The sequence below is a fragment of the Hordeum vulgare genome, chromosome 7H (assembly GCF_904849725.1).
Source record: "Hordeum vulgare subsp. vulgare chromosome 7H, MorexV3_pseudomolecules_assembly, whole genome shotgun sequence".
In the NCBI taxonomy this organism is placed as follows: Eukaryota; Viridiplantae; Streptophyta; class Magnoliopsida; order Poales; family Poaceae; genus Hordeum; species Hordeum vulgare.
Window position 1 is genome coordinate 139,233,434 of NC_058524.1, and position 25,118 is coordinate 139,258,551.

Consider the following 25,118-nt stretch of genomic DNA (forward strand, 5'->3'; position numbering starts at 1 on the left):
CTAAGTTCTAAAAGTGGGTTCGTAAATACCATGACACGTTTATCATTTTTGCTCACTTTGTTCCAAAATATTTAAAGTTCTAGTTTTGTCCTTAGTAAAAATAAAATAGGTTTTACCAAATCTACAGAAAAATATACCAAGACCTACAAAACCATGGAGAGGGCCAAAAAATTGTAGACCTTTTTTGCAACAAAAGGAAACTGTTTAGAAAATCCATAAAGCCCACAAAAATATCTGACTTGCTACTTCTATTCGCTTATCGGCTTACTAAATCCTAATCCCCTCCCCTCGTCCTCTCCCCCACAAAATCAAACGCCCTGCTCACTCCGAGGCGCGGCCATGGAGCTCGCCACCGCGGCCGTCGTCTCCACAGCCTCCATCCACCACGGCCGCAGCCATTCCTCAGCCCCACGAACAGCCTCCTGGTCTAGCTCCTCGTCGCCGTCCTCATCTTGGTCCCTGTCCATCCCCGCCTCCACCTCGCGGTCCCAGAGGCGACGGCTCCTCGTCACCTCGGCCGCCGTAGAGCTCCGCGAGGCCGCCGCGGGTGGTGGGGACTCCGTCCGCGTCATCGAGACGCCGCAGCCCAACTCCTGTGTTAGCCCCGACTCTGTTTAATTAACTGTTTCTCCAATTGTATATGAGTTGGAGAGCCGCGTAATTCTGTAATGTGGGATTTTGTCTCGGTTTGGTGCGATGGTTAATACGCAGTAGAGTAGGAGCTAGAATGATGCGCTAATTATTGATTGCAATGGCCGTGGCGTGCTGCTTTTCAGGTTAAGTTCAGCGTGGAGGTGCCTCCCTCGATATGCCAGGAGTGCTACCAAACAACTCTTCTCGAGTACTCAAAGCGTTTCAAGGTACCATTTCTTTACCAAAACCTGTATCAAATGAAGAAGATTGGAATTCGTCAGGACAGATGACTATTTTCACAAACTGGAAATAGTCGTGTAATCTATAGTAGCATTTTCAGCCCGCATCATATTTTATAACCAGTTGATCATGCTAAATCACTAAGACCAGATAATTCGGAAGTGGGAAAGGAGATAATTCTACACGGTGTCTCTGATGCTGCTCTATATTTTCTACTATAAGTTTTTTATTGTATACCCCTGCTACTCCCTTCTTATCAGGTTCCTGGATTTCGGCCTGGAAAGATAGTTCCAGAAAATGTACTTTTAAACTACGTTGGACCGCAACATGTTCGGGCCGCAACAGTTGAAGCTATCTTAAGACATACGCTTCCTCAAGCATTGTCCTCGGTATGAATTTCTCCCCAGCCCCATTTTACAAAGCAATACCCTGATATTTAACATGATGGATTCTTTGTTTCCAGCCATTCATGACAAGAAAAATTAGTTCTGGTAACCTGTATTTGTCGTGCATCATTATTAACAGAGTGATGATATAGTTGAAATTTTTGAAGTAGGGATTACCATTTCATATGAACTGAACTGGCAGATCATCAGAATGATGCACTGTTTAGCATTTTCGGCAGATATTTTGCCGAGAACATTTCTCACTGCATATCTCTTCTCTGATGGTCCAATCTCTTGCTGAACCATGACTTATCTTTCTCCCTCTAAATATATACTGTATGTTATACTTAATATTACATCTGCCCAGCTGATATCGTCATCTTTTTTTATAGGTAGAAGAGAGGGCATTAGAAGATTCTGTGCGCATTCTCACTAAGTTTGATGACATGAACGAGGCTTTCTCCCTTGACCATGTCTTTAGGTAGACAGTTACTACCATCTTGGCATCCTGCTTATTTCATTATCTGAACTTATTTAAAATTGTTGTTTTGATCATATATTTTTCTTTATACCAATTTTTGCTCAGATATGATGTTGCTGTGGATGTTGTTCCTGAAGTCCGTTGGTTATCTGAAGACAAATATAAGAACCTCAAAGTGGTTATTGAAATAGATGAAATTGTTGATGCAGAAAAGGCAGCCGAGTTAGAGCTTAAGCGTCGCCGTAAATCTCTAGGGCTGCTTCGAATAGTAACTGACAGAGGCCTACAGGTGATTTCTTACAGCTGCTTCTTATTCCATATATTTGTGTCTTCTTGATTTTATGATCTGGAGCCTTACGATGGCCACACTCTAACTTATATATAATACCCCTGTATTTGCTAGTGCCTGCATTATAGCTCAGGGCTATTATGGCTGATAAAGTGATTATTATCTGGTTCTCAAAGGAAAACCGAGCCCTGGTTGTACTACCCGAGCGAACAATTCCAGGAGCTTCTTGATGTTACACCGTGTACCTTTTATATCTATAGATGTTTCCACTAGTTTTAGCGTTATGATAGCTCAGCAACTTGTACTGTCTGATAGTTGAACAAGTCAGCAACATCATATGGCATCTACCGACATTCAAAAATAACAATGATAATGTGGGCAATAGCAAATGTGCCAGCATCGGTAGTTCAGTCCAATGAACACAATTGCTAGTCGACGATGAACATTAATCCTGCTAAGATCCACCCAGATCAGACATCAGAATCAGTGGCAACGTATGCTCATTGAATCTCATGAAGATGAGATAAGACCGTGAGGGTGGAAGTCAATACGGCCTATATCTACACTTTTCTTAAACAGGGGGTAATCTGGTCATTTCGAAGCAGATCTTATTGTTCTGCATTTGCCGGTTCTGGCAAAGAAGGCGGCGAGTCTTGGATGACTACGGCTAGAGATTTCCATACTAGCATGTCAACTTAGGAAAAAGAAAATTATTCACAAATATGCATCTTATTTTATTTGAAACAGTTATATACAAAATAGAGTTATGGGCCTAGCAGAAATATTGTCCACAGCCAAGTCACCATGTACATATATACCCTTAACAGTTTCCTTGTCAGTGTCAAACATCACTATGACTTCTGTTGAAAAAGAACAGCATTATGATTTTCATAATAAATGAAGGATGTGTGAACTGCATGGCTTCCTTGTTTGGATTTGGCATGTTGGATTAAACTTATTGCATGGTAAGTTTCAGTAATGCTGTTAGTAATAGCATCCTCTTTCGGACCATGTAGGTAGGTGATCTTGTTGTACTGGATATATTGGCTGAAACTATCACGACCGACGGCTCTAAAGGTGAAAAAATTCCATCAGCTGAGAGTACAGGTTTGTTTGTTTCTGCACAACTGCATTCTATTTTATTTTCACAACTTCATTGTTTGCCTATTATGATAATATGCTGTTATATGTTTGAAATATTTTCCCAATTGTTTCTGGCTTTGTACGCCACTTTGGTTGCAACTGACTAATGTAGCATGCGATTTTCAAGTCTACATATCCTCAAAATTCTCTTTTGTATATCAGAATACAAGATAAGATAGAATGCATACTATTGCCTTCATTCTATCTTGTGATGCATATCTACTATGATTACAGGGTTCCACTTGGACACTGAGGAAAATACTAATCTTGTTCCTGGATTTCTGGGTTCGCTGATTGGGATTCGTCCTGGTGAGACTAGAACTTTTCCTATTCAGTTCCCTGAGTCATTTGAGCAGGAAACTCTACAAGGTGTCCGTGCCCAGTTTACTGTGAGTATCACTTCCTAAAGACCGAGATGTATATACCTGTGTACTCCACTCTTTCTACCAATTAGTAATCGCATTATATTGTGCCTATATCACATAGAAGTCATTACACTTAGAAATTACTTTTACCGTCACATCTGTTAGTATGATTTTCATGTGGAAAATACAGATGCACGTGTATAGTAGTCCTGTTTGACTGCACACAAACTACAGTGACAAAGTTTTTTATTCTGTATCTATAGCTAGTGCTGGAGTTTTCATTCCCATTTTGACTGTATTATGTAGGTTGTCTGTAAAGAACTTTTCTACAGAGAGTTGCCAGAATTGGATGATTCGCTTGCCGCAAAGCTCCTTCCAGGATGCAATACCATCGATGAGGTTTCTATTCTACCGCTGTAGTATTTGTTTCACCTGGTAGTTAATAATGGGCATTGAAATCAACATCACTGGATATGTACCTGCTGAATCTGTTTTCTTTTTGGAAAATTACTCCTGATTGATCATAGTTTCACAGTTAAGCCTGTGAAATATTGGCTGTGAACTGTGATCATCATACGATATGATGGTCGATGAATGTTTTCAACTGTTTAGAAATCACCCCTTCTGATTGAAACAGGTTAAAGAGCGAATTTTGGAAAGATGCAAAGAAGTGGAGAAGACGGCTATAGAACAAGCAACAGATAACGCAATCCTCGACCAACTGGGAAAGGTTGTGGGCTATTCAATTCCGAGTTATTATTTTTGCAGGGAGATCATCCATATGTTACCTTTGGTTCCATTATCAAATTCCTTTTCACATTCTTACTAAGATTGCATAAGCTTGCACTAATATGTTTTGATTGGTTTGTTTAGTTGGTAGATGTTGATGTTCCACGTTCCTTGTTTCAAGAACAAGGCCAGCAGTTGTATGGAGCCAAACTTCTACAACTTCAGGTACTGAACAAGCAGTTAACACTAGGTTAACTTTTATATCTTGCTTTCTCAATGTATTTATTGATTCCTGCAGGCAGAAAGGAAGCTAGACAAAGACCAGCTAGCATCCCTTTCAAGCGAGAAGTCGGTCCAGGAGTACCTAAAATCCGAGAGGGAGAACATCACTAGGATCATTAAACAAATGTTGGTTGTTGGTGAAATATTCAAGGCCGAAAATTTGCAGGTAAATAACATGATTGCTGTTCATTTGTGATTCGAATGATATAATCTCTACTTTTGACTTCCGGTCCATACATTTTTTATCCATGCATTAACAACATATCATCGTGCAGTATTCGACAGACCAGCTCGTCAAGGAAGTTGAGAACTCCATAGAAGAGTTCAAACGCTATAATCAAGACTACGACGAGGGGAACATCAAGCAGCAGGTTCTTAACTGTTCTTTTTCTTCTTCTGATATTTTCAATACTGAATTCCTTCAGTTTGCTGCGGTCTGGGGCAACACCCTTTTGATCTTACTGCGACACTTTTTGGGTACTAAAATATATACGCACTAGATGAAAGTTAAATCCCCACAGAAAAAAGATGACAGTTAAACAGCCATGCCTAGTATTAAGTGAACCAAGGCAATGCCAAGGGAATTACCCTACCTCTTCTTGTTGCCATGACTGGAAAATCTCACTCTTTTTCTGCTGTGGGATTGAAAACCATGCAGGTTCAGGATGTTCTGGAGGCTGCAAAGGTGCTTGAGTGGCTCAAGGAGAACTGCACGATCGAGTACATAAAAAAATGAGCGCGGCGCTCGATGCTCTGTCAGTTTTGAAGGATGGCAGGCGTGCAAACTCTCTCTGGCCTACCTTGGTTTTGCAGACGGGAAGGGTTTGCTCTGTTTATAGCACACACAAGAGAGAGGTCTCGTTTACATGTAGATGTCAAGTTTGCTCTATAAGTACCGAAAGTGTTACTCTAATCCCGAACTCAAATATCATAAACAAGTTTTCTCTTTTTAAAAAAAAAAGAGGCGTAGCCCCGGCCTCTGCATCGAGCGATGCATCCAGCCTTTTATTTATTCAAAGTGAAACCAGTCTGAACAAAGTACATCAAGTTTTCAAAGAGAAACAAAAGATACAAGGCGCCATTCGCGCCACAACCGGCTATGATAATAGGCCTAGATGACTAGCCACCTATTTTATTATTGTGTCGTCATCCAAACCAGTTCAAGATACCCCGAGCTATCATCTTTCAGCGGGCACACCCAGTAACCAAAGACTCCCTGGCTTTCGCAGGAGTGAGTAAGGACCACGTGCAGATCAAGGCAGTAGGCCTGAAGATAACCCACAAAAAGTTAATAGAGCTATATCTGTTAAACACTAAATCATTTCTGCAGTTCCATATAGCCCAAAGCAGTGCACAAGTTCCCACACGAGTAAGCTATGCAAGTCCAAATCAACCCCCTTTAACCACGCCCCAAAGAACTTGTTTATGCTGTTAGGAGGAAGACCGATATTGAAAGCAATGTGAATCGAACGCCATGGAAGTTTAGCCAAAGGGCAATCGAGAAAAAAGTGCTTAATAGTTTCTTTATTATAGCAGAAGCCGCATCTTTGGTTGCCTTTCCAATTACGTTTTGCCAAATTGTCCTTTGTTAGAATAACTCCTTTGTGGACAAACCACATGAAGATCTTTATTCTCAGCGGCACTTTGACCTTCCATATATGCATGGATATTGGAATAGACGCCAAATCTATGAGGTGCAGATACATAGATTTTGCAGTAAAAACTCCATTAGTAGACAACTTTCATTGAACACTATCGGATGAATCAGAGAGGTTGATGTCCATCAACCTTCTGACTAGGTGCAGCCAGCTGATCCATCTGTCATCAATTAAGGATCTACGAAACTGAATATTTAGAGGCGTGTCGCGCAATACAGTCGCAACGGACGCCTGTCGTCGTTGGACAATATTGTAGAGCTGTGGATAATGAAGAGCTAAGGGCGCCTCCCCTAGCCACGTATCTTCCCAGAATCTAGTTAATTCACCATTGCCAATGATAAACTTAGTCCTGTGGAAAAAGACAGTTTTAGACCGCATCAAACCCTTCCAGAAAGGGGAGTCGTTTGGCCTAACGGTAGCCTGTGCTAAGGTCTTGTTTTGTAAGTACTTGTTCCTAAGAATTTGTACCCACATACCTTCGGTTTCCACCGAAAGCCTGAACAGCCATTTACTGAGCAGACATCGGTTTTTAACCTCTAAATTCTCAATTCCTAAATCCCCTTGCTCCCTTGGTCTGCAGATAATGTCCCATTTACTGAACAAGTTTTCTCTTTACAGTGTTATAAATTTCCGTTTCTGCCAAGACAGAGCCAAGTTCGTCCTGACAAACATGCATGCCTCTAGGACTAGGAGTACATCATGAGTGACAATAGTCTGCACTGAACCACTCGATCTGATTATTCATGTGCAATCCTGAACCGGTCGATGGAGTTGGTGCCATGGCCATGCTCTCTCCGGGAGCTCATGAATTCCGTCACGGTGAAAGCGCGGTAACGCTGCTGCTTTCCCGCCGTCAAGAGCTCCGGGAGCGGCCCAAACAAGTCGGATTCCCGGCGCTTGGAGGGATTAAAGAAGAGTGCAATGGACACCCTCGCATCTTGACAGGACTTGATCACCACCCTGTGCTCCACGCTCTCGTACTCATCATTTGAAACCACCTGAACTACTGAATCAGTATCGTGTAATCTGCAATGAGAATGGTGGATGGTGTTAGATAAAACGAGATCAACGAGACACGAGAGACACGGATTTTTACGTGGAAACCCTTGCGGGAGAAAACCATGGACGCACGAAGGCGCAATCACTATGACGAGGAGTATTACAAGCACGAGACGACAGGCCGTCTTTAGGTGCGACTACATGGAGTATATATGAGGGGCAATACATAAGAGTCCTTGAAGGACAAGTAAACGAGTTGTACTCGTACGCGTCGGTACCAACGCAAAGGCCCACACCGATTGTACTACGTCTAGTCCAATACGGTAGAATTTGGATCACAATTTAACAATCTCCACCTTGAGCCAAATTCCCTCCAGTAGTCGAAGAAAGTGAATAACTCCATCCAAATCAGCTTAAACACCTCGTGCGTCAAAGTCCATAGGACTAGTGAGAAATACCAACTAAGCCTAAGCAAAGCTCAAACTTGTTGGTAGGAACTGGCTTTGTCATCATATCAGCTGGATTATCATGAGTACTTATCTTGCATACCTTCAAATCACCTTTAGCAACAACATCTCGAACATAGTGAAATCTGACATCAATGTGTTTTGTTCTCTCGTGATACATTGGATTCTTTGTAAGATATATAACACTTTGACTGTCAGAAAATATGGTAGGGCAAGATGAGTCTCCACAAAGCTCAGTGTACAAACCTCTCAACCAGATAGCTTATTTGCATGTCTCAGAAATAGCCATATACTCGGCATCAGTAGTGGAACAAGCCACAATAGACTGCAAAGTTGCTCTCCAACTCACAGCACAACCACCAATGGTGAAAACATAACCTATGAGTGATCTTCTCTTATCCAAATCACCAGCAAAATCAGAATCAACAAAACCAACAAGTCCATCTCCAGTTTTCCCAAACTGTAAATAAGCATTAGAAGTACCTCGTAGGTATCTGAAAATCCACTGAACTGCATTCCAATGCTCTTTTCCAGGATTAGCCATGTATCTACTAACAACACTCAGTGCATAAGATAAATCCGGACGAGAACAAACCATGGCATACATAAGTGAACCAACTGCACTCGAATACGGAACTCTAGACATGTACTCAATATCTGCATCTGACTCAGGACATAAGGCTGATGATAATTTGAAGTGTGCAGCTAACGGAGTACTTACTGGCTTGGCATTATGCATATTAAAACGACGAAGAACTTTATCAATATATCCCTTCTGACTGAGATATAATTTTCCAGACGGTCTATCTCTGGATATTTCCATGCCAAGTATTTTCTTTGCTGCACCCAAATCCTTCATCTCAAATTCATTACTCAATTGCTTCTTTAGTTCATCAATCTCTGACATGCTCTTTGCAGCAATTAACATATCATCAACATAAAGGAGCAAATAAATAGCTGAACCATTGACAGTTTTCAAGTAAACACAGCTATCATAATTAGACCGTTTGAAACCTTGAGAGAGCATAAAGGTGTCAAATCTCTTGTACCACTGTCGAGGGGATTGCTTCAATCCATAAAGAGATTTCTTTAACTTACAGACAAGCTTTTCTTTTCGAGGAATAACAAAACCTTCAGGTTGTTCCATATAAATATCCTCTTCTAATTCTCCATGTAAGAATGCAGTTTTAACATCCAATTGTTCAAGCTCAAAATCATTCATGGCAACAATACTAAGTAAAGTGCGAATAGAACTATGCTTCACAACAGGAGAAAAGACTTCGTTATAGTCAATACCTGGAATTTGGCTATAACCTTTAGCAACCAACCTTGCTTTATATCTTGCCTCATCATTAGGAGAAACACCTTCCTTTATTTTGAAAACCCACTTGCAACGAATAGGTTTCTTCTCTCTAGGTAATCTTACCAAATCCCAAGTGCCATTCTTTTCAAGTGATTCCATCTCATCATGCATAGCAGTCATCCACTTATTACTATCACCAGAAATAATAGCCTCGGAATATGAAGAAGGCTCAGCATTACCTTCAATTTCTTCTGCAACAGATAAAGCAAAAGAAACAATATTGCACTCCTCAATTAACCTCTCAGGTGCATTAATACCCCGCCTAACTCTGTCACGTGCGAGATTCCAACTGGGTGGAACAATTGGCTGATTTGGAGTGACATGTTCATCATCAAAGACGGGTTCATCATGTGCATCAACATTTTCCTTATCAGAAGTATCACCTGAATCAATAAGATGCTCCACCTGAACAGTAGGCTGCTGAACAGTAGACTGCTGTTCACTCTCAATTGGAACATTAGTAGATGCAACATCATGTAACATAGCAGATTCATTAAAGATAACGTTCCTGCTAATAACAATCTTTTGTGTTTCAGGATTCCACAATTTAAAACCTTTAACACCAGATTTGTAACCAAGAAAGATGCACATAACAGCCCTAGGCTCCAACTTTCCATTATCAACATGAGCATAAGCAGTGCAACCAAAAACTCTCAACTGTGAATAATCAGCAGGTGAACCAGACCATACCTCAATTGGAGTTTTCTTATTAAGAGGAATAGATGGTGAACGGTTGATGAGATAACAAGCAGTGGAAGCGGCCTCAGCCCAAAAACGCCTATGCAAACCTGCATTGGACAACATGCAACGGGCTCTGGAAATAATGGTCCTGTTCATACGCTCAGCAACACCGTTTTGTTGAGGAGTATAAGGAACGGTGTGGTGTCTGACAATGCCTTCAGACTTGCAATAATTCCCAAATTGCTTAGAACAGAATTCCATACCATTATCAGTGCGAAGTATTTTTACCTTCTTTTCAGTTTGTCTCTCAATCATAATCTTCCACTCCTTAAAAGCTGAGAAAGCTTGCCATTTATGCTTCAAGAAATAAGGCCAAACCTTTCTCGAATAATCATCAATAATAGTCAACATGTAACGAGCACCACCTAATGACCTTTTGCGAGATGGTCCCCATAAATCAGAATGCACATAATCAAGAATACCTTCAGTTGTATGAGTGGAAGTGTTGAACTTCACCCTCTTGTGCTTGCCGAAGATACAATGCTCACAAAATTTCAATTTACCAGTTTGATATCCTTTAAGAAGACCTCTCTTATTTAACTCTGCCAAACCAAGTTCACTCATATGTCCAAGACGCATATGCCAAAGGTTAGAAGCATCACAACCAGAATTCTTTGAAATAACTGGAGTAGCGTTACCTGAAACGGTAGAACCTCGAAGGTAATAAAGACCATTGGTCGAACTTAAGTCACCTTTCATCACAATGAGAGAACTTTTGGTGACCTTCAAAACGCTATCTCCACCTGAATACTTGTACCCCTTTGCATCAAGGGCACTCACAGAGATAAGATTTCTCTTCATCCTCGGAATATACCGAACATCTGTCAAAGTTCTGATTGTGCCATCAAACATCTTGATTCGAATGGAACCTATGCCTTCAATCTTGCATGGTGAATTATCAAAACCCAAAACGGAACCAGCGGCAGTAGTAGAATCAAAAGTAGTAAACCAATCTCTATGCGGGCACATATGAAAAGTACACGCAGTGTCAAGTACCCACTCATCATTGGTCTCAGCACATCCAGCAATAACAACAAGAGCATCATCGGAACTTTCATCACGAGCAACATTAGCAGAATTTTCACCTTGTTTGTTACCTTTCGGTTTGTATGTGCCATTCCTCTTTTCCTTGTTCTGTAACTTGAAACATTCTGAGATGTCATGCCCGTCTCTCTTGCAATACCTGCAAGACTGCTTCTTGTCTCTAGATTGCGACCGGCCCCTCTGGCCGTTCTTACTTTTGCCACGGTTTCCATTATGTGAGCTCTTCTCCTTTGTCCTGCCACGAACAGATAATCCCTCGGCTTGGGATGAACTTGAACCATCATAAGGCACCATTAATTTCATCTTCTCCTTAGAGTTCAAAGCTTCATAAACTTCATTAAGCGTGAGAGTATCACGACTATATAATATGGTGTCTCGAAAATTGGTATAAGAACTTAGCAGCGAACAAAGTAACATTAAAGCAGTATCTTCTTCATCATACGTAACCTCCATTGCAGCTAGATCGGATATGATCTCTTTAAATTCTGAAATATGATTCAAAACATTACCTCCCTCAGGTAACCTGTGCATGAATAATTTTTGCTTCAGATGCATCTTGCTGGTGAGATCTTTAGTCATGCAAATCCCTTCCAGCTTTAACCATAGAGCGGCGGCAGTTTTCTCGCTCAAAACTTCCTGCAAAATATTATTATGCAAATGGAGTTGAATTTGTGACAAAGCCTTACGATCCCTTCTTTTCTCCTCAGCAGTCCAATCCTCAATTCTATTCTTCCCAAAACTATCCAGCTCCTCTTAATAGGACGGAACACCAGTCGGAGTCGGCTCCTGAGTCCTGACGCGCACAGCACGCCCTGTCGATCTCGCCTTCGCGTACGATGCAGCAGCGGAAATCGAATTCCAGTCGGAATCGACGGAACGCCCGGCGGTAGATGTAACCCTAGCTTCTCTCGTCTCAAACGAATCTCGTATCTGTAGAACCTCAGCTCTGATACCACTTGTTAGATAAAACGAGATCAACGAGACACGAGAGACACGGATTTTTACGTGGAAACCCTTGCGGGAGAAAACCACGGACGCACGAAGGCGCAATCACTATGAGGAGGAGTATTACAAGCACGAGACGACAGGCCGTCTTTAGGTGCGACTACATGGAGTATATATGAGGGACAATACATAAGAGTCCTTGAAGGACAAGTAAACGAGTTGTACTCATACGCGTCGGTACCAACGCAAAGGCCCACACCAATTGTACTACGTCTAGTCCAATACGGTAGAATTTGAATCACAATTTAACAAATGGGAAGGGCCCTAATTTCCGTACCTTGAGCACATCCCCGATGTTGAGCAGAAGTGAGCCGGGCACCGGCAGCACGTCGGCCCACCGCCCGTCGTGGAGGCGCACCTGGAGCCCTCCGACCCCGTCCTGCGCCAGGACGGTGAAGAGGCTGGGGTCCGTGTGCCCCAGGCTGCCGACCACCCGCGCCGGCTCCGGGCACGGCGGGTAATAGTGGCACGCCATCAGCAAGCCTTCCACCCGCATCGCCCTCTCCAGCCGCTCCGCGCCGACGCCGAGCGCCTCCGACAGCAGCCCCGCCATCTTCTTCCCGAGCTCCGTCATGAGAAGCTGGTACCTGACCAGCGCGTCCCGGCAAGCCGGCGGCAGATGGGCGAGGTCGGGCGCCGGAGGAGGGCCGAAGCGGACCTGGAGCGTGTCGCGCCAGGGAAGGAGAGGGCCGGCGGAGGTCGTTTTACTTTTACCGGTCTGGATGGGGATGGTGGAGTAGGTGATGCTCCCAACGGACGCGGGCGCGTAGAACGCCGATCGCGTGGTGAGTGGCTGCTCATGGAAGGCCCGGACGGCGGACACCGCCGAGTCGACGGCGGCGGCGTCGACGCCGTGGTTGGTTACGTGGAAGAAGCCGCACGAGCGTGCGGCGGCGCGGATGAGCGGCAGGGTGGATGAGAGCGGGAGTGCGAGGTCAACGCTTGGGATGGTGAAGAGGGGCGGCTGGTTCTGGGCCTCGACTGGCGGTGGGGAGGGGCTGCTGGTTCGGGGCCTGCGTGTGAGGAAGAGCGGCGGCACGGAGGTGATGCCGGACTCGACGAGGCCGCGGACGCCGGCGCGGGCCGCCTGGAACTCGGCCAGCGCGACCGCGGCGTCGTAGTCGTCGGCTGCAGCCATCTTTTTGTTGGGAGAAATACGATTGTGTCGCCGGGCGAGCTGCCTTTCTTCGGCTATGTTGCCAACCTTAGCCAGCGTGGCAGCGTATACGAGTCTCTTGGCCGTGGGATCTGAATCAACGACGCATGATTCATGGTCTGGCGTTTGCCTCGTATCAGTCGTATGATATTAAGCGTTTCCGACATCACTAGGGGTCAGACTACTGATCTCTAGCATATTTTCAGACCAGTCAATGACCGTATGATTAAAGTTGTGATTACCGTTAGATTTGGTATAAAGGCCAGCGCTGAGTTGTTTCTTTCCTTTTTTAATTGCGTCCTTTACTGTTCCGCTTAGCATGCCCCTCTACAAATTTCTTTGCTTCCGTAACGGTTTTGCATACTTTTAGTAAGTTTATTCATTAATTCATTCACAATTTTTTTCCTAACCAAGGATATTGATGCATGACGTTCTCGTACAGTCCATTTCCTTAGCAAAAAAATATGCTTCACTCATTGTAGAGTTTTTGTCAATAGTGAATGATTTCGCTTCAGTTTGAACTAAATTTGTGTTCTACCTAACGAGACATTTTGTCCTGGAAGCAAACTTGATTCAACCGACTAGAATTGCACCTAGCTATACGAAACACATCATTTTTTTGTTTCTGTCAACTATAAAATTATTTCCATTGAAATATTAATGTGCTTCCATCCATTCAAAAGGACTGTGTTATTTTGTTTTCATCGACTAGAGAGTCACTTCCAACAAAATAGTAATATGCGTCCAGCTAGACAGAAAAATAGTTGCACTATCGCAAAAATACATGCTTCAAACAAACTAGCCGTTTGCTTCCATGGGCATAATTTTTGCTCCATAGTTCCGTAGACAAATAATTTGAATGGAATAGATGCTCAAATAAGCTGATACTTTCTTGTAGTAGCTTTCTACTTGTCGTTGTATGGGATGTGACAAACCACCATCAAGTTGATGCCTTTGGGGTGGCTTCTCGGCCAAAGTGCTCATTATCTTTGTGCAGGAGGGTGCAACACTCGTCTATGCGGTGCTTCATACTGTAGTATGTTTTGCTTCCAATGAGGTGGTGCTTCCAACGATATCAAAATCACATGTCAATAGCCTGAAGTAAAACATCAATTCCATTGAAGCAATAAAAGGTTTGATTGGAAGCATATAAGCAAGGAAAGTTTCACGAACTAGTTGGAAGAACAACTGTATCGCCGAAGACATAGTTTGGCATTTTCAAGCAATAAAAAGTGGATGGAACCATACAACTACATATACTAACAAATGGCTTGAAACTCTTATCATCTTAAGTTTGTCTATCATGGAAACATAGTGGTACAAACGGCGAGGAAGATAGTGTCGGATGAGATATATGGAATGAAAAAATTGTGCAAACAGACGCGATGATAAATATCTCATGAAGCATGTTTGTTTAAAAGTAGATAAAAATCTCCACAAATCGGAAACAAATATACTAAATCAAGATGGCGTGATGTACATGAGAAGCAAGAAAAAAACTAGGTACCATGGATGCCAAGCAATGATCTTTGTTGGTGATTCGGAAGCATGGATCTTCCGAAGCAATGCATCTCAAACTAGAATTCAATGGCTCGAAGCCTATGTACAGATGAGAAGCTCATAGGAAGCATGGCAAAGATTCGATATTCCATCCGTAATGGAAGAAGCATATTAACATAGGAAGCATGGATGTTATATACCAATAATTGTTTGGTATCACGACATAGTAAGAATGTGAGATGTATTGCAAGAAAAAACAAATTGAAAATGCAAAATAGCAGTCTTGAAAATGATATCTAGGTGTAGAAATTTATTATCTAAAAATGAATTTAGTCTAAACTAATTGGAAATATCACAAAGGGACACAAATCAATTTTAATAACAGCAGTCAGACATATCAACATAGATCCCTGACCGTTGATGGTGAGCCCACAGGTATCCTAATGCATCGTTGTTGAAAGCCTAGGCAGGAAGGTGGGGGTGGAGGAGCACATCTGGTCAAGATGGCTATGTTGGTGGAGGCAGTGTGGAGGGAGGATGGATCACCGAGAAACGACGGAGAGACGGGCTCGTCGACGACGTAGTGGAGAACGACATGTGTGATGGACTGGGAGGCGCATTGAGAGCTGGGCGGCCGTGTTAGAAATATGCCCTAGAGGCAATAATAAATTAGTTATTATTATATTTCTTAGTTCATGATAATCGTTTATTATCCATGCTATAATTGTATTGATTGGAAACACAATACTTGTGTGGATACATAGACAAAACACTGTCCCTAGTAAGCCTCTAGTTGACTAGCTCGTTGATCAAAGATGGTCAAGGTTTCCTGGCCATAGGCAAGTGTTGTCACTTGATAACGGGATCACATCATTAGGAGAATCATGTGATGGACTAGACCCAAACTAATAGACGTAGCATGTTGATCGTGTCATTTTGTTGCTACTGTTTTCTGCGTGTCAAGTATTTGTTCCTATGACCATGAGATCATATAACTCACGGACACCGGAGGAATGCTTTGTGTGTATCAAACATCGCAACGTAACTGGGTGACTATAAAGATGCTCTACAGGTATCTCCGAAGGTGTTCGTTGAGTAGTATGGATCAAGACTGGGATTTGTCACTCCGTGTGACGGAGAGGTATCTCGGGGCCCACTCGGTAATACAACATCACACACAAGCCTTGCAAGCAATGTGACTTAGTGTAAGTTACGGGATCTTGTATTACGGAACGAGTAAAGAGACTTGCCGGTAAACGAGATTGAAATAGGTATGCGGATACTGACGATCAAATCTCGGGCAAGTAACATACCGAAGGACAAAGGGAATGACATACGGGATTATATGAATCCTTGGCACTGAGGTTCAAACGATAAGATCTTCGTAGAATATGTAGGATCCAATATGGGCATCCAGGTCCCGCTATTGGATATTGACCGAGGAGTCTCTCGGGTCATGTCTACATAGTTCTCGAACCCACAGGGTCTGCACACTTAAGGTTCGACGTTGTTTTATGCGTATTTGAGTTATATGGTTGGTTACCGAATGTTGTTCGGAGTCCCGGATGAGATCACGGACGTCACTAGGGTTTCCGGAATAGTCCGAAAATGAAGATTGATATATAGGATGACCTCATTTGATTACCGGAAGGTTTTCGGAGTTACCGGGAATGTACCGGGAATGACGAATGGGTTCCGGGAGTTCACCGGGGGGGGGGGGGGCACCCACCCCGGGGAAGCCCATGGGTGTTTGGGGTGCCGCACCAGCCCTTAGTGGGCTGGTGAGACAGCCCAAGAGAGGCCTATGCGCATAGGAAAGAAAATCAAAGAGGAAAGGAAAAAAAAAGAAGGAGGTGGGAAAGGGAAGAAGGACTCCACCTTCCAAACCAAGTAGATTTCGGTTTGGGAGGGGGAGACCTTCCCCCTTGGCTCGGCCGACTCCCTTGGGAGTCCTTGGACCCCAAGGCAAGTCTCCCCCTCCTCCTCCTATATATAGTGGGGTTTTAGGGCTGATTTGAGACGACTTTTCCACGGCAGCCCGACAACATACCTCCACGGTTTTTCCTCCAAATCGCGTTTCTGCGGAGCTCGGGCTGAGCCCTGCTGAGACAAGGTCATCACCAACCTCCGGAGCGCCGTCACACTGCCGGAGAACTCTTCTACCTCTCCGTCTCTCTTGCTGGATCAAGAAGGCCGAGATCATCGTCGAGCTGTACGTGTGCTGAACGTGGAGGTGCCGTCCGTTCGGTACTAGATCGTGGGACTGATCGCGGGATTGTTCGCGGGGCGGATCGAGGGACGTGAGGACGTTCCACTACATCAACCGCGTTCACTAACGCTTCTGCTGTACAATCTACAAGGGTACGTAGATCACTCATCCCCTCTCGTAGATGGACATCACCATGATAGGTCTTCGTGCGCGTAAGAAATTTTTTGTTTCCCATGCGACGTTCTCCAACAGTGGCATCATGAGATAGGTTCATGCGTAGATGTCTTCTCGAGTAGAACACAAAAGTTTTTGTGCGCGGTGATGTGCGTTTTGCTGCCCTCCTTAGTCTTTTCTTGATTCCGCGGTATTGTTGGATCGAAGCGGCTCGGACCGACATTACTCGTACGCTTACGAGAGACTGGTTTCATCGCTACGAGTAACTCCGTTGCTCAAAGATGACTGGCGGGTGTCAGTTTCTCCAACTTTAGTTGAATCGGATTTGACCGAGGAGGTCCTTGGATGAGGTTAAATAACAACTCATATATCTCCGTTGTGGTGTTTGCGTAAGTAAGATGCGATCCTACTAGATACCCATGGTCACCACGTAAAACATGCAACAACAAAATTAGAGGACGTCTAACTTGTTTTTGCAGGGTATGCTTGTGATGTGATATGGCCAACGATGTGATGTGATATATTGGATGTATGAGATGATCATGTTGTAATAGATAATATCGACTTGCACGTCGATGGTACGGCAACCGGGAGGAGCCATAGGGTTGTCTTTAAACTAACGTTTGTGCTTGCAGATGCGTTTACTATTTTGCTAGGATGTAGCTTTAGTAGTAATAGCATGAGTAGCACGACAACCCCGATGGCGACACGTTGATGGAGATCATGATGATGGAGATCATGGTGTGACGCCGGTGACAAGAAGATCGTGCCGGTGCTTTGGTGATGGAGATCAAGAAGCACGTGATGATGGCCATATCATGTCACTTATGAATTGCATGTGATGTTAATCCTTTTGTGCACCTTATTTTGCTTAGAACGACGGTAGCATTATGAGGTGATCTCTCACTAAAATTTCAAGACAAAGTTGTGTTCTCCCCGACTGTGCACCGTTGCTACAGTTCGTCGTTTTGAGACACCACGTGATGATCGGGTGTGATAGACTCAACGTTCACATACAACGGGTGCAAAACAGTTGTGCACGCGGAACACTCGGGTTAAGCTTGACGAGCCTAGCATGTGCATACATGGCCTCGGAACACATGAGACCGAAAGGTCGAGCATGAATCGTATAGTTGATATGATTAGCATAGATATGCTTACCACTGAAACTATTCTCGACTCACGTGATGATCGGACTTGAGATAGTGGATTTGGATCATGTACCACTCAAATGACTAGAGAGATGTACTTTTTGAGTGGGAGTTCTTAAGTAATATGATTAATTGAACTAATTGTCATGAACATAGTCTAATGGTCTTTGCGAATTACGATGTAGCTTGCGCTATAGCTCTACTGTTTTTATATGTTCCTAGAGAAAATATAGTTGAAAATTGATAGTAGCAAACTTTGCAGACTGAGTCTGTAAAACCGAGGATTGTCCTCGTTGCTACGCAGAAGGCTTATGTCCTTAATGCACCACTCGGTGTGCTGCACCTCGAGCGTCGTCTGTGGATGCTGTGAACATCCGACATACACGTTTTCTGATGACTACACGATAGTTCAGTGCAAAATACTCAATGGCTTAGAAGCAAGGCACCGAAGACGTTTTGAAACGTCACGGAACATAAGTGATGTTCTAAAGAGATGAAATTGTGATTTCATGCTCGTGCTCTTGTTGAGAGGTACGAGACCTCGGACAAGATTCTTTGTCCACAAAGTAAAGGAGAAAATCTCAATCGTTGAGCGTGTGCTCAGATTGTCTGAGTACGACAATCACTTGAATCAAGTGGGAGTTAATCTTCCAGATGAGATAGTGATGGTTCTCCAAAGTCACTGCCACCAAGCTGTGAGAGCTTCGTGATGAACTATAACATATCAAGGATAGATACAATGATCCTTGAGCAATTCGCGATGTTTGACACTGCGAAAGTAGAAATCAAGAAGGAGCATCAATAGTTGATGGTTTGTGAAACCACTGAGTTTCAAGAAAGGCAAGGGCTAGAAGGGATACTTCGTGACACGGCAAAACAGTTGCTGCACTAATGAAGAGACCCAAGATTAAACCCAAACCCGAGACTAAGTGCTTCTGTAATGAGGGGAACAGTCACTGAGGCGGAGCAACTCTAGATACTTGGTAGATAAGAAGGCTAGCAAAAGTCGAAAGAAGTATATTTGATATACATGATGTTGATGTGTACTTTACTAGTACTCCTAGTAGAATGAGGGTATTGGATACCGGTTCGGTTGCTAAGTGATTAGTAACACGAAATGAAAGCTACGACATAAACGGAGACTAGCTAAAGGCGAGGTGACGATACGTGTTGGAAGTGTTCCCAAGGTTGATATGATCAAACGTCGCACGCTCCCTCTACCATCGGGATTGGTGTTAAACCTAAATAATTGTTATTTGGTGCTTGCGTTAAGCATGAACATGATTGGATCGTGTTTATTGCAATACGATTATTCATTTAAAGAGAATAATGGTTACTCTATTTTCTTGAATAATCACCTTCAATGGTTTATTGAATCTCGATCGTAGTGTTACACATGTTCATGATATTGGTGCCAAAAGATACGAGGTAATGATGATAGTACCACTTACTTGTGGCACTGCCGCTTGAGTCATGTTAGTATAAATTGCGTGAAGAGGCTCCATGCTGATGGATCTTTGTACTCACCTGATTTCGAATCACTAGTGACATGCAAATCATACCACATGAGCAAGGCCTTGTTTTCATTGAGATGAAATAAGATAGTAACTTGTTGGAAGTGATACATTTTGATGTATGCAGTCCAATGGGTGCTGAGGCACGCAGTGGATATCATTATGTTCTTACTTCAGTGACGATTTGAGTAGATACAGGAGTATTTACTTAATGAATCACAAGTATGAAATGTTGAAAAGTTCAATTCCGTTTCAGAGTGAAGTTCGTCGTAACAAGAGGATAAACTGTCTACGATATGATCATGAAAATGAATATCTGAGTTACGAGTTTTGGTACGCAGTTAAGACAATGTGGAAATTGTTTCGCAGTTCATGCCACCTGGAACATCATAGTGTGATGATGTGTCTGAACGTCATAGCCACGCACTATTTGGTATGGTGCATACTATGATGTCTCTTATCGAATTACCACTATCGTTTATGGGTTATGCATTAGAGACAACCGCACTCACTTTAAATAGGGCACCGCGTATTTCCGTTGAGATGACACAGTATAGACTGAGGTTTAGAGAAATCTAAACTGTCGTTTCTTGAAAGTTTGGGGCTTCGACACTTATGTGAAAAAGTTTCAGTCTGATAAGCTCGAACCCAAAGCGGATAAATGCATCTTCATAGGATATCCAAAACAGTTGGGTACATCTCCTATCTCAGATCCGAAAGCAAAGTGTTTGTTTCTAGAAACGGATCCTTTCTCGAGGAAAGGTTTCTCTCGAAAGAATTGAGTGGGAGGGTAATAGAACTTGATGAGGTTATTGAACCATCACTTCAACCAGTGTGTAGCAGGGCGCAGGAAGTTGTTCCTGTGGCGCCTACACCAATTAAAGTGGAAGCTGATGATGGTGATCATTGAGCTTCGAATCAAGTTACTACAAACCTCGTAGGTCGACAAGGTCGCGTACTGCTGCAGAGTAGTACGGTAACCCTGTCTTGGAGGTCATGTTGTTGAGCAATAGTGAACCTACGAGTTATGGAGAAAGCGATGGTGGGCCCAGATTCCGACAAATGGCTGGAAGCCATGAAATCCGAGAGAGGATCCATGTGTGAAAACAAAGTGTGACTTTGGTAGAACTACTTGATGGTCATAGGACTATTGAGTAAAATGGATCTTTAAAAGAAGACAGACGATGATGGTGATAAGTCATTATTAAGAAAAGCTCGACTTGTCGCAAAGATGTTTTCGACAAGATCAAACAGTTGACTATGATGATACTTTCTCACTCGTAGCGATGCTAAAGGTCTGTTAGAATTATGTTAGTTGTTGATGCATTATTTATGAAATATTGCACGTAGGATGTCAAAACATTGTTTTCTCGACGGTTTCCTTGAGCAAACATTGTATGTGATACAACCAGAAGGTTTTGTCGATCCTAAAGATACTAGCAAGTATGCAAGCTCCAGTGATCCTTCAATGGACTGGTGCAAGCATCTCGGAGTTGGAATATACACTTTGATGAGATGATCAAAGATTTTGGGTTTGTACAAGGTTTATGAGAAACTTGTATTTCCAAAGAAGTGAGTGGGAGCACTATAGAATTTCTGATAAGTATATGTGGTTGACATATTGTGGATCAGAAGTAATGTAGAATTTCTGTAAAGCATACAAGGTTGTTTGAAAGGAGTTTTCAAAGGAATACCTGGATTGAGCTACTTGAACGTTGAGCATCAAAGATCTATGGAGATAGATCGAAAGCGCTTAATGGAAGTTTCAAGAAGATGCATGCCTTGACAAGTTTTTTGAAGGAGTTCAAAATAGATCAGCAAAGAAGGAGTTCTTGGTTGCGTTGTGAGGTGTGAATTTGAGTAAGACTCAAAACCCGACCCCGACAGAAAGAGAATAGACGAAGGTCGTCTTCTATGCCTTAGCCGTAGAATGTAAAGTATGCCATGCTGTGTACCGCACCTGATGTGTGCCTTGACTCAAAGTATGTTGAGAGGTACAGAGAGTGATCCATGATTGAATCACTAGCAGCGGTCAAAATTTATCCTTAGTAACTAATGGACTAAGGAATTTTTCTCGATTATGGAGGTGGTTAAAGAGTTCGTCATCAAGGGTTATGTCGATGCAAGCTTTGACACTAATCCGAATAACTATGAGTAGTGAAACGGATTCGTATAGTAGAGTATATATATTTGGAGCATTTCCGAATAGCACGTAGTAGCAGCATCTATAAGATGACATAAAGATTTGTAAAGAACGCACGGATCTGAAAGTTTCAGAACCGTTGACTAAAACCTCTCTCACGAGCAAGACGTGATCAGACCCCATAACTATATGGGTGTTGGATTCGTTGGAATCACATGGTGATGTGAACTAGATTATTGACTCTAGTGCAAGTGGGATACTGTTAGAAATATGCCCTAGAGGCAATAATAAATTAGTTATTATTATATTTCTTAGTTCATGATAATCGTTTATTATCCATGTTATAATTGTATTGATTGGAAACACAATACTTGTGTGGATACATAGACAAAACACTGTCCCTAGTAAGCCTCTAGTTGACTAGCTCGTTGATCAAAGATGGTCAAGGTTTCCTGGCCATAGGCAAGTGTTGTCACTTGATAACGGGATCACATCATTAGGAGAATCATGTGATGGACTAGACCCAAACTAATAGACGTAGCATGTTGATCGTGTCATTTTGTTGCTACTGTTTTCTGCGTGTCAAGTATTTGTTCCTATGACCATGAGATCATATAACTCACGGACACCGGAGGAATGCTTTGTGTGTATCAAACGTCGCAACGTAACTGGGTGACTATAAAGATGCTCTACAGGTATCTCCGAAGGTGTTCGTTGAGTAGTATGGATCAAGACTGGGATTTGTCACTCCGTGTGACGGAGATGTATCTCGGGGCCCACTCGGTAATACAACATCACACACAAGCCTTGCAAGCAATGTGACTTAGTGTAAGTTACGGGATCTTGTATTACGGAACGAGTAAAGAGACTTGCCGGTAAACGAGATTGAAATAGGTATGCGGATACTGACGATCAAATCTCGGGCAAGTAACATACCAAAGGACAAAGGGAATGACATACGTGATTATATGAATCCTTGGCACTGAGGTTCAAACGATAAGATCTTCGTAGAATATGTAGGATCCAATATGGGCATCCAGGTCCCGCTATTGGATATTGACCGAGGAGTCTCTCGGGTCATGTCTACATAGTTCTCGAACCCGCAGGGTCTGCACACTTATGGTTCGACGTTGTTTTATGCGTATTTGAGTTATATGGTTGGTTACCGAATGTTGTTCGGAGTCCCGGATGAGATCGCGGACGTCACGAGGGTTTCCGGAATAGTCCGGAAACGAAGATTGATATATAGGATGACCTCATTTTATTACCGGAAGGTTTTCGGAGTTACCGGGAATGTACCGGGAATGACGAATGGGTTCCGGGAGTTCACCGGGGGGCCCCACCTTCCAAATCAAAGAGGAAAGGAAAAAAAAGAAGGAGGTGGGAAAGGGAAGAAGGACTCCACCTTCCAAACCAAGTAGATTTCGGTTGGGAGGGGGAGACCTTCCCCCTTGGCTCGGCCGACTCCCTTGGGAGTCCTTGGACCCCAAGGCAAGTCTCCCCCCTCCTCCTCCTATATATAGTGGGGTTTTAGGGCTGATTTGAGACGACTTTTCCACGGCAGCCCGACCACATACCTCCACGGGTTTTCCTCTAGATCGCGTTTCTGCGGAGCTCGGGCGGAGCCCTGCTGAGACAAGGTCATCAGCAACCTCCGGAGCGCCGTCACGCTGCCGGAGAACTCTTCTAATTCTCCGTCTCTCTTGCTAGATCAAGAAGGCCGAGATCATCGTCGAGCTGTACGTGTGCTGAACGCGGAGGTGCCGTCCGTTCGGTACTAGATCGTGGGACTGATCGCGGGATTGTTCGCGGGGCGGATCGAGGGACGTGAGGACGTTCCACTACATCAACCGCGTTCACTAACGCTTCTGCTGTACGATCTACAAGGGTACGTAGATCACTCATCCCCTCTCGTAGATGGACATCACCATGATAGGTCTTCGTGCGCGTAAGAATTTTTTTGTTTCCCATGCAACGTTCTCCAACAGGCAGGAGGGATCCAACCTAGCCAGCGCTGCCGGAGCGAGCATGGATGACGCGTTGGATAGCGGGGGTTGGAGGTTGGAAAGACGAACTTAGGAGATGCGATCTAGGCATCATGTGAGGGATTATGGGAAGCTGCCAACCTAGCAGCGTAAAACACGGGGGAATTAGAAGGAGATTTTGCTGGAGTCTCTTGGCCGTGGTATCAAGTATGAATCAACGACGCATGATTGGTCTGGCGTTTGCCTCGTATCAGTCGTATGATATTAAGTGTTTCCCTATATATATATGAAGCGTTTCCCTATATATATATATATATACAAATTTGCTGTTTCTAAGCCCATATCAATTGGATGTTGTCTTGTCTTTAAGATTCACGCATAGCTTTTTGGACGTGTCTAGAAAGCATTCGGCTGTTCCCTAGGCCTTGTTTGGCAGGAAGGGGTTGGGGAGGATTGTGGAGGGGGGTTTTCAGAGGATTGGGTGAATCCCTTTCTTCCACCCAATCCTCTCAAATCCCCTCAATTGCCAAATTCCTAAGCCATAAGACCAGGTTTCTGAGCCGCGTGGGTAGGAAGAAATCGAGGGGGATTAGAGAGGATTGAAGGGGTTTGCTCATCACAAACCCTGTCCACCAAATGGACATGCGGGGAATCGCGGGGTTTCTGATCCCCTCGAGGATAATCGCCTACAAACTTCCTCAAAACCTGCGCACCAAACAATGCCCTAGCATTTTTTAACGGCCTATCCAAAAAGAAAATATTTTGTCCCCATTTGCATAAAAGGATAGGAAGACTCGGTCGTCCTTCACTTGGTCCCGGTCCCCTCACGTGATTCCCACACAACCTCACCTCCCCTTCTTCTTCCAGCCGCAACAACATGTCCCCATCTTTTTCTCCACCAAGCTAGAAAAGGGGAAGCTCCTCTCTTCCCAGATTCAGAAGCTTCGAATACCTCTAATGACACATGTTGTAGATCTAAGAAGATAGAAGACAAAGAAATCAAAAAGACACATTGTTAGGGGATAGTTTATGCCTAAGTAATTTTGGTGATTGATGACAGTACCGCAAAGGACTAATCGTGTGTGTTAAGATTTCAGATAACACATGTCAACGGCACAAGACGACTCGCCCCCTCTTTCTTTGGAACGAAAGCACGGTGTACTCTACGATTCTCCTTCTTTGAGTCATAGGAACGCCGTACTATCAAGAGGGGACCCGTAGTGGAAAGGTTTGGGTGGAATCAATTTTGCACGCACACACTTTATCTCCTTTCCCCTTACCTACAACTTTGGAGTGGCTCCCGCCTCTGTTTTTATCTCATCTAAGCAAAAGGTCTCCCAACGGTAGTACCGCTGTGCCAAGCGGTAGTACCTCTGGGCCTAGCGGTAGTACCGCTAGCCCTAGCGGTAGTACCGCTGTGCTGGCGGTAGTACTGCCCCTGGTCAGCGGTAGTACCGCTCC

At 43.6% G+C, this 25,118-nt stretch overlaps 2 protein-coding genes across 3 annotated transcripts; one reads left to right on the forward strand and one right to left on the reverse strand.

The window, feature by feature from the left end:
- Nucleotides 1-258: 258 nt before the first annotated feature.
- LOC123411202 (trigger factor-like protein TIG, Chloroplastic) lies at nucleotides 259-5,461 on the forward strand. The gene is made up of 13 exons (XM_045104145.1): nucleotides 259-597; nucleotides 777-860; nucleotides 1,134-1,262; nucleotides 1,652-1,740; nucleotides 1,846-2,029; nucleotides 3,046-3,136; nucleotides 3,407-3,561; nucleotides 3,844-3,936; nucleotides 4,175-4,267; nucleotides 4,411-4,491; nucleotides 4,565-4,714; nucleotides 4,824-4,919; nucleotides 5,207-5,461. The coding sequence occupies exons 1-13, from the start codon at nucleotides 340-342 to the stop codon at nucleotides 5,282-5,284; spliced, it is 1,581 nt and encodes a 526-aa protein (XP_044960080.1). The 5' UTR covers nucleotides 259-339; the 3' UTR covers nucleotides 5,285-5,461.
- Nucleotides 5,462-5,504: 43 nt separating this feature from the next.
- LOC123411203 (1-aminocyclopropane-1-carboxylate oxidase homolog 4-like) lies at nucleotides 5,505-12,986 on the reverse strand. Of its 2 annotated transcripts, none has more exons than XM_045104147.1 (2): nucleotides 12,103-12,981; nucleotides 5,505-5,815 (listed from the first exon to the last, which is right to left on the reverse strand). In XM_045104147.1, the coding sequence occupies exons 1-2, from the start codon at nucleotides 12,961-12,963 to the stop codon at nucleotides 5,684-5,686; spliced, it is 993 nt and encodes a 330-aa protein (XP_044960082.1). In that variant the 5' UTR covers nucleotides 12,964-12,981; the 3' UTR covers nucleotides 5,505-5,683. The 2 variants fall into 2 exon arrangements, with proteins under 2 accessions (XP_044960082.1, XP_044960081.1); XM_045104146.1 differs by lacking the exon at nucleotides 5,505-5,815 and adding an exon at nucleotides 6,782-7,204 and having other exon boundaries at nucleotides 12,103-12,986.
- Between the last annotated feature and the right edge of the window lie 12,132 nt (nucleotides 12,987-25,118).

Bases quoted from the DNA above. Each gene is read 5' to 3' on its own strand.
- LOC123411202 (XM_045104145.1), top strand. From the start codon at position 340: ATGGAGCTCGCCACCGCGGCCGTCGTCTCCACAGCCTCCATCCACCAC. The intron at 1,263-1,651 runs GTATGAATTTCT...CTTTTTTTATAG, and splicing joins TTCCTCAAGCATTGTCCTCG to GTAGAAGAGAGGGCATTAGA. The intron at 3,137-3,406 runs GTTTGTTTGTTT...CTATGATTACAG, and splicing joins TCCATCAGCTGAGAGTACAG to GGTTCCACTTGGACACTGAG.
- LOC123411203 (XM_045104146.1), bottom strand. From the start codon at position 12,963: ATGGCTGCAGCCGACGACTACGACGCCGCGGTCGCGCTGGCCGAGTTC. The intron at 7,205-12,102 runs GTACGGAAATTA...TCAGTAGTTCAG, and splicing joins ACATCGGGGATGTGCTCAAG to GTGGTTTCAAATGATGAGTA.